At 41.2% G+C, this 9,639-nt stretch overlaps 1 protein-coding gene across 1 annotated transcript in view; it reads left to right on the top strand.

Moving 5' to 3' along the window:
• Nucleotides 1-9,276, top strand: part of LOC101848609 (dentin sialophosphoprotein) — a gene marked incomplete at its 3' end in the record, with an annotated part of 20,490 nt that extends 11,214 nt beyond the window's left edge. The window contains 5 exon segments of the mRNA XM_005107381.2: nucleotides 1,059-1,291; nucleotides 2,379-2,547; nucleotides 6,348-6,815; nucleotides 7,477-7,578; nucleotides 9,025-9,276. Coding sequence (XP_005107438.2) covers nucleotides 1,059-1,291; nucleotides 2,379-2,547; nucleotides 6,348-6,815; nucleotides 7,477-7,578; nucleotides 9,025-9,276 — 1,224 coding nt within the window.
• Between the last annotated feature and the right edge of the window lie 363 nt (nucleotides 9,277-9,639).

A 9,639-nucleotide genomic window follows, 5' to 3' on the forward strand; every position in this document is an offset into this window, starting at 1 on the left:
TATATATAAGCGCGTGCGCACACACAGCCATACACAGAAGCTCTCTCACACAGCCTCTCCTCCACACACACATGTGTACACAAAATTTAATAAGCTCACCTCCTGAACGTGAGGTTGCGGGTTCGAGGGTTCCAGCCTTTGGCACGACACTGTGTGCTTTGGAGAGGCACTTTACCTGCATTTTCCTCACTTTATCCAGTTGTGAATGGGTACCTGGCCGTGGACAGCCGTGAAAGATCTTGTCACTATGTTAATGTTTAACACCTGTAAAAATGTAGCTCTCCCTGTATGCTTCCCAGGAAGTTAAGAATGTTCAGAATGCTATAGGGTATGCTGGAATAATAATAGATTGTAAGGCGCATATAGATTGCTGTTGGGAGAGAATTTGTGCTGTAAAATGCCATCTATTGTCTGTACATATTATATTTGTCAAAGTCCGTCATTTTGGCCGCCTAAAACTTCCGAACTACTTAACTTTCGAATCTGAAAATAATCAATGGTGGTTCAGAATCATTTCAACGGTCCACAGTTTTATTGAGGAGCCTGAAGTCACTGTAATTTTTTTTTCAGTTTTTCATTAGTTTCGTTTAGATCTAATCTTGGGAAAGTCCGTCCTCTACGACGCCATTGTAAACAAGTGAGGTTTCCGTTCATTAGCCGTGCGCACTGTTTCCACACCTTTGAAATTCTGGAGTGTGCAACCACGAAAGCGGAATAGAGAATCAACCTAAACATGATAATCACTATATCTAAACCTTCACATTTTTTGCATCTCTCAGGATTTGTTGCTCCATTCCAGTAGAGTGTACATATAGTAGGCCAATGACTTTCAGTTCATGTTAATGCACCGATCATTCCTTTCATCGAAATGATGCCCAGCTAGTCATTTATGATAATAATGTAATGGTATGCTTGCCGTCACAAATAGACCACTTTGAAGTCATATGAATAAATTATAAATAAACAGTAAATTGTTAATATTAATTGCATTTAGCTAGATACATTATCAGTATTCTGATTGTAAATCGCTCACAGCTGTCTAACCGTTTCTCTCTTAGAACAACGTCAGCAACATCTCAAACGTCAGAACAGTCAGTTACGTCACAACCCAGCTTCGTATCATTGGCGTCAGAGCAGAGTTTGACGTCAGAGACTAGTGACCAGAGTGAGACCAGCCAACAGTCGGTGATGTCAGAAGTCAGTGCCCAGTCGGCCAGCTCGGGTACCAGTGAAGTTTCTGCAACATCGGCCACTTCCGATCAGAGTGACCAGTCTGTGACCAGCAGTGCTCGTAAGTATTTCGACTACTCAGCGTCACACGATACTTTGCAAAATGTCATAGGGCGGAGTCTTACACTAAGCAATCGATTTGCTTTGCTTTTTTCTCTTATATGGAGTCACAAAATGACCGACAGACAGAGAGACCACAGGGGGGAAAAACCCAGACAAACAGATAGTGAGAGAAAAATCAATAGTAGAGAGAAAGATAAAAAGAGAAAGAAGGACAGACAGAAACAGACAGACACAATCACGGTCTTTTACAGCACACGAAAGTTTAAGATTCAAGTCCATTAGTCCAATAAAAGGCTTCCAATCCAGCTTTTTGTGCGTGTGGTCATCTGTTTTAGAGCCAGTGCTTTTGTCTGAGAACAACTCTTTGTGTTCTGAGATGCATTTTTAAAATGTGACCAACAACATAAAAGGTCAATCTTCACTTTTGTATCCATTCAATTAAAAACAATAGCACTTCTGACATAACCCTTTTCAGCAGAAGCCAAAGTCTGGATTATGAGCGAAAGGGAGGGATACATATAAACATATGTATTTCCCATACTGCTTGTGACTAGGTGTATGTCTCTATAAAAAGGAAAATAACTTACATGCTAGTGCTAGAGCATTCGAAAAGAAAACATCCACACTGTTACTATTGGGAAAGACAGAACTGTTCCATTGTGTGGATTATCGTTAAAAAAAAATAACGTCAGAATGTGGTTGTGTGTGTGTGTGTGTGTGTGTAGGGGTATCTTTGATGTACCTGTTCTATGCCACCATCGACAAAAGTAATAGCCACCAGTCAGCACTAATGCACTAATTCGAGGTGAATGAGAAAATGCATCCCAGTAGATAGACTAAGAAACTCCTTTTTTTTAATTAATTAAAATTTTCAAAATAATGTTTTAAAAATTATTAGATCTATTTAAATAAAATAAAGGCCTTTCCCATTTGAGAATTGGTCTTTTATCTTTCTTCATGAAACAGCCAAAAACCTATCCGCTACCCCACAGTTGCAGGTAATCATCTGAAAAAAGAGCTGACACTAAATTTAATGACAACTTGACTGTTAACATCTGAATGACCCGTGTCACGTTTTTCCCCAGCCTTGTGTTTGATCGAGTGTGGAACACAGCCGGACGGAGACTACCCCTACTGCACCGACTGTTCCAGATACGTCAGATGTGTTGGCTCCTCGGAACAGTTTCTCTCTTGTTCTTCTCCCCTACTTTTTGACACGGCAATATCATTGTGCAACACTGGAGTCTCCTGCGAGTAAGTTAGCACAGGGTACAGGACTCTATATACAACGTCACATGGTATGGGACACATTACACAACGTTCACTTCCCTCCACCTTCACTTACCCCGTAGTCTGGCTGACTGTCGAGGTACCACTGCATAATTTATACGCAGCCTCTTCCTCTCCTCGTGGTTCTTAGAATCCCGAGGTAGGATGTTCCAGTCACGACCAGTCCACTGTTCACTGTTGCATTTCCATCCTTTTCTCTGTCTACCTATTTGTTTCTCTCCTTGTGCTGCACCCTGTTGGATAATCTTGGCCACTCCAGATATAGGTAAATACATTTACAATGTACAGGTTATCACTCGCTCACTCGTCCCTCGAATGGTGTATTCGGTGGTATCTGCACTCAGATATTAATTTTGTTTTCTTAATGTACCCCTGTCTATCATTCCTTTGAGTGATTCTCTCGGCGAAAAACAGTCCATTCTTCAAAGTAGATGAGCCAGCATGGTCTGTGCTGTTCTCTTGTTCAACGGCATTCATCCATGCCCTGAGAAATGATTTTTGCGAAGGCTTTCATACCGAACTGTGTGTGCGAACCAGGCGGATTTTCTCTTTGTGACTATGTCTATCTCCCGACATTTGCAGTGTTTTCCCAAGATAACTTTACACCAGACAGACATGGTCCTTAGTGACACCTCCACCTCCCCCTCCGACCCGTTAGTTTTCATTTGAGTTCGATTCGTGGGTGGTTGGTGGGTGTTCTTGTGGGGTTTGCTCCATCTTTCCTATCAAACATCTTTCGGCCTTATGTCTCCTCATATTTTGTGTTTGTTGTTCTTTTTTAAAACCTATTGTATATTCCAGGCGTGGTTCGACCATAGAGCACGGTCGTGCAGTGCCGTCCAAACTGTTGTTTTTTTAATGCTTTGTTGCGCAAAACACCCACAAACTGAAAATGAAAGAAGCCTGCAACAAGCCATAACCATACAAGTGCTTTGCTGGCGCCTTTAGGGGGTGGGGGGGGGGGGGGTCCCACAAGCGAGTCCTTTATTTCTGGACCTAGAAACCTTAAATTTGGCATACAACTTCGTCATGATACAGGTATTACGATGAAAAAAAAATTTCACGGATCCAAGATGATGGCGGCCATATTGGATTTTCACATCATGTTTTCAAATCAATACTCCTCTGATATTTACCCATGGATTTTATTGTCCTTTGGCACACATGTACCCAAGAGGCATATAAGTTAAACACAGTCAGCATCTTTCGATATCTTATTTCGTTTCGGAGTTACAGGGAGAAGCGTGCAAATCTTGTCAAAAACGCAGAAAACGGTCAATTTTCCAAATTTTTTAAATCATAAAATGAAAACCAAGATTATTTTTTTTTTAAACGCTGACAGTGTAATGTAACCACCCCTAAGGACAACAAGTATGCCAACTGCCATCAAGATACACCTGTAATCTCAAGAGGAGTTTCGAAAAATGTGTCAACAATTAAAAAATCAAATATTTTTGACAAAAGATGAGATACTTCTCTAATTAGTGAAGATAGAATAACAATGTAAGAATAAAAAATGTTGGGCATCCAACTAGCTACGATTGTGCTAAGGACAATCAAATCAAATTACCCAATTTGACCCAGATTGACCAAAAATAGGTGGGACCCCCCCCCCCTTAACGGCCAGTCACATGTCTATAGCGCCGTAAAATATCTACTATGCAATGCTGAAGTCCTGGTGCTTAAACTAAATGTAATATGATATTCAGCAGTGGTAATCTTCTCTATAAATCGCTTTTTGGGCTAACCCAAGCTATGGCAACAACACTCGTTACGAGTTTGGCGATACGTTAATATTAATAAGACGGCACATTTCAAATGTACACTAGCCGAAAAAAAGCCCACAGTAAGCAATATCAAAATTAACGTAATCTCAAACTGTACTCTATTCTAAGCCCATTATGTGAGCACTGGGGCAATCCAGCTGAGTGCTCAAGTGAATTACGATTGGTTCCTTATCTTGCCACAATTTTAAGTCTTATGCCAACTCTGCGGCCGTAAACTTGAGCTAAGTGAACGTGGCATGGTTAGCATTGTTGAGTTTTGTCTTCAAATGGTTTGTAGTGGAGTTGTGCGAGGGTTATTACTTGTCAATGAGTGTTCAGTTCCGATGCATAATAAACGAAATTGGTTTTTAACCTTTAACAAAATTTATTTAGTTCTAGAAATCGACCCAAAAAAAAAAAGAAATCAGGTAAAAGCATTAGGTCCTCACCAACAAAGAGATATCAAAAGTATCCACCATCCCATTTATTATGACCTTGACTATCTTCAACCTGCTATAGCTTTAGTGTGCACACCCATTTTCTAGCCCCGCGAGCCGTCCCTGCTCTAATTTTCTGCTCTAATTGTGTTGTAAGTGCCGTAAACATGATTTCGATTCCAGTGTACATGTACTGATATTTTTTTTCAGCTATGTTGGTCTTTCTGGGACCGTGTATCCCCCTCAGCTGAGGTTGGCCCTGACACAGCAGGGCTGAAGCAGCCCGCCTTCTAATAAATTGAATTAAATCGTATGCTCGGTGCAGAGCACCAAAATTAAAAAGAAAAAACTTTCTCTTTTTACCATCTTGAGACTGACTCTCTTGCAGCCATCTAGATGGTGAGGGTCAACCCTCCCGCCTCCTCACCCCCCTCCCTTTTTTCCGAGGCATTTAAATATTATCCCATGTCCAGTAGCAGGTACAGCTATATTTTTTTCGGAACAAGTATATTTTTCAGAGCCGCTGTTGTTTAATTAACTATATTATCAGTATATTTCATCATATGAGGCACTTTAGAAGTTCTTGTCCTCTACGACCTCATGTCCACTTGCGTTTTTTGTCAGTTGCTGGCCAGGCTCACATTCAAATGAGCTCGTTTTCGTCAGTCATTGACTTCCTTTGCCTGACTACGCGATTTTCCTGCATGCACGCTTTTTCGTCAGCTGTACAGGTGACTAAGAAAGCCACGATTCGACTCTTTTTGAAAGGAAATTTGCATCTTTTAGTACATTTTTGCTTCTTCTTTGCACTTGTCATTATCAATAAAGTTATATCTCATTATTATATGTTGTATAGTAGTATATTATTATTTGAGCTGAAAATCAGCAAAAAATGGAATTAAAGCATTTGACCTAGATCTAGATTATTTCGTTCTCAAGAGAGCTAAAAATAGGTTAGACCTAGACTTCGCGTCACGCAATACCCAGCTCGTCATGAGCTAAAACGTATGCCAGGGATAGACTCTAGCCTCTGGGTAATTGTTTTAAAAGGCAGTCTTGTCTAGACCTATACTTATGTTTCTATAGATCTACACACCAGAACCAATGCTGAAAATGTAAATAAATAAATAAATCGCCTGTGCTGTCTGTTGTTTTCGTAATCAAAGCACATTGGGTTAAAACTAGGTTAGACCTGGCTGGTCTGACGCGGTGGACGTGGATCGTCTTGAGTCGGTTCTACACCATGCAAAAACGTCGTACATGAGCCTGACCTTGAAATTATCTTTATTTTGGTGGACCGGTAGACTAACGAAGATTTCCCTGATGAGACAACTCTATCAGACGGCAGTTAACTGCTGGTGGGGGTTCTCAGATATAAAAATAGTCCTGGTCATCGTTTTTAAACACTGCTGCTAATTGTTTCTTTTTCAACTTGTTGATTACCATGGTAACGTGAAAAAAAAAAGGCCCTCTTGAAAATATTGTCAATTTTCTTTAAGTGTTGCAACTAACGTTTAATGTTCAGTTATAAAAAGACAGTTTGAATCCTCTCTTGTTTCAGACTTTCTTCTTTGACATCAGAAGTGTCATTGACGTCTAAAGAATCGCTCCAATCGGAGACCAGTGTGACATCTGAGACCTCGGTGACGTCTGAGATGTCAGAGCTGTCGGAAACCTCGGCGTCATCTGCCACTAGTCAGACATCAGCAAGAAGTAAATCATCCGTGACGTCACCTCATTCAATGACGTCAGAACTGTCCAAGACGTCGAAGGAGTCGTTGCAATCCGAAGTGTCGATCACGTCTCCTTCATCCGTAACGTCTGGAGAATCGGACACGTCAGATGTATCTCTGACGTCACTACCTAGCAGAGTCAGCCAAACGTCAGCCATATCCGTGAGCGGCACTAGCCAGACGTCAGCCAGTAGTGAGAGCTCGCTGACCAGCGCTGAAATCTTCTGTATTCTGGACTGTAGCCACGCACCTTTTGGAGATTTTCCCGCTTGTGACAACTGTGTGGACTTCTACAGGTTAGTTGCGCGGCGTCTATTGTGTGATTGTCAGGCACCCCCGAAATTTGACAAGAAGAGAAACTTATAAGGGTAAGCGGTATTATTGAATTATCATAAACTTATGCAATATACAAATGACCTTGAAATCAGCTAAACTGGATTATCTTAAACGATTTAAATATCAGTCATTTTGATATATGCGTGCGATAGAAAGAAGCATCTGTCTTGCCACTTCTAAAAAATCTATAGAACAGCCCATGAGCAAAGATTCCTGCACAAATACTGTTAAGAATTCAAGAGCTTAGATTGCTCAAATATCAATAATACTTCCGTCCATATATTTTGCGTACAAGTTTAATTAATAATACTTATATCAATAAAGAATATTCTTTAAAATGCCTTATCTCCATGTACACATCCAAACGATGGCGGGGTCATAGACACTACATTATATCCATCAATAAGTAGTACACGTTGTCACATTAAAGAAAAAGCATCGCACAAAACAACCAGATGAACAACTCATTAATTTTTTTTAAAATATGAATGTGCGATGTAAATAAACAGTCCTGGCACACGAGTGTAACAATAATTTAAGATTTTATTAGCCACAATCGTGCAATGTGTATTTATCACTGATGTGTTGCCTGGTCGTGAAGTGTTCATGCATGTCTCCCAGGTGTGACGGGTCCGGGTCAGGCGAGAGGCGATCCTGTAGTTCTCAACTTCTGTTCAACCCGGACACTACACAGTGCGACCGAGCTGAGGACGTGGTGTGCGCGTAAGATCCGTTTGATGAGCTTTTCGAACTTGTAAGACATTTTATAAGTGAAGAAGATACAGTTATGCGTAGTGCCATATGTCCTGCAGACAGACTTTCAATATCTTAATAACCCTTCGATTTTTTGAAGTGTTGGTTGACTTCACAGGAATATAAGAGCATCAAAAAACAACAATAAATAAGGCTCGTAGATATCTGCACCTGCCCCAAAATTTAGAGAATCATTCAATTTCTTCAACTCCCTTCGAAAACTCGTCCATATTGAGTTAATTTTCTTTTTCATTTCTACTTTTGTGGCATCTGCATACCACTCCCTGTATTTCAGAAGAAGAGTGCCATAGGCTGCTTCTTTTTTTTTATCTCGGTCACTGTATTCTTTACCTCTAACCTCCCATAGTTCAGGCAAACTCTGGTACACTTCAATCCGCTCCAGAATATCTTTTTCATCCTTTGATGGCGCCATAATGGTGTAAAAAGTAAATCTTTTCATTCCGGAAGCAACTGGAAAAAAAACAACGTTTGCACAAATAAATTTGATGAAGCCCACACACGATCAAATAGTTTAACGGTTTGACAAGAAGTATCAACTGAAAAAAGATCCGTCAAATATTTGACATCAAATTATTTTGGCCATCAAACACCCCCATACACGATCGAAAACCTGTCAAAACCATTTGTGTCAAAGGTATTTGATCGAACCATCTAACAAATTTTAGCGTGTACGGGGTACTTTTAGTATTCCATACTCTATTGTAGTTGCGCGTCGAATGGTTATGCAGTTTTCTATTGTAGGCCAAATCTGCAGCTCTTTTAATTCACCAGTTATATTTGTGAGTGAATGTATTGCTATAATCGCCGGCTAATGTGGAAGTCATAAGCAGGGTGTTTTCTTTCACATTTCATAGTTTACTCTTCGCCTCTCTTTTCTCTACCTTTAATCCTGAAAAGCCTCTTTGCTTTTACACCTTCCCGTTTGTGTCCTCCCTCTCACCTTTCATCTCATACGTCATCTCCCCCTCCCCCAATCCCTTTCCGCTTTTATGTCTCATCCGTCAACTCTCCTCTATTCGCTCCAAGCTCTAACCTCTCCCCTCTCCTCTATAACCTCCCACCTCTTCACTTCTCCTCTTTCCCCTAATATCTTAACGTCTCTCTTCCCTCATCTCTGCTCTCACCTCCCCCGTATCAGCCCCCCCCCTTTTCCTCTCATTTCTTAAACTTATGCACACACACATACATACACACTCACAAACACACACACACACACACACACACACACACACACACACACACACACAAACACACCTCCCGTCCCCCTCTTACCTCCGCCTCTAACCTTTCACCTGTCACATCTCAATCCCACAACCTCTCACATTCTATCTATCCCCCACCCACACACAATTTCTACAATACTCACTCCGCCACTCTGCCCCAACCCTCCTGTAGAACGACATCTGTGACTTCAGCCACATCCGCCAACTCAGAGTCCTCCCAGCAGTCTGAGCAATCCGACGCCTCCAAAACCTCCTTCACCTCGCAACCCACGCAAACCTCACCGTCACCTGAAAGCCAGACCAGCGTGACATCACAGCTCAGTGACCAGTCGGTGACAAGTGAGAACATATACTGCGTGACGTCATGCACTAACGCCCCACGAGGGGATTCCCCTTCCTGCGAAAATTGTCAGGAGTTCTACAGGTACTGAAATAATTACCATGATAGGTTTTCATGACCCTACCAACCACCAGTAGCCGTTAGTGGGGAACTAAAGCTGAAAAGCACAAACCATTGCTTTCCTTGTCATAAAAGACACTTTGATTTAGATATTTTTCTACTAGCTATTTTGATTCCCTTTTAACTATTCACGTGTTCAGGAGACCCTATGGGTGTCATTTGTTTCATTCTGTGTATGTGTCCTATCTGTCTGAAAATCCATGTTGATACATGTAAATTGTATTTAAAAGGGGGGGGGGGTGTAAAATGAACTGACGGCACACTTGCAGGAGTTTCAACGGTTTGAAGGCTTTGAGACCTTTTGTCTGTGACTGTGGTGTGGCGGTT

Source organism: Aplysia californica, unplaced genomic scaffold (assembly GCF_000002075.1).
Source record: "Aplysia californica isolate F4 #8 unplaced genomic scaffold, AplCal3.0 scaffold00598, whole genome shotgun sequence".
Lineage (NCBI taxonomy): Eukaryota > Metazoa > Mollusca > Gastropoda > Aplysiida > Aplysiidae > Aplysia > Aplysia californica.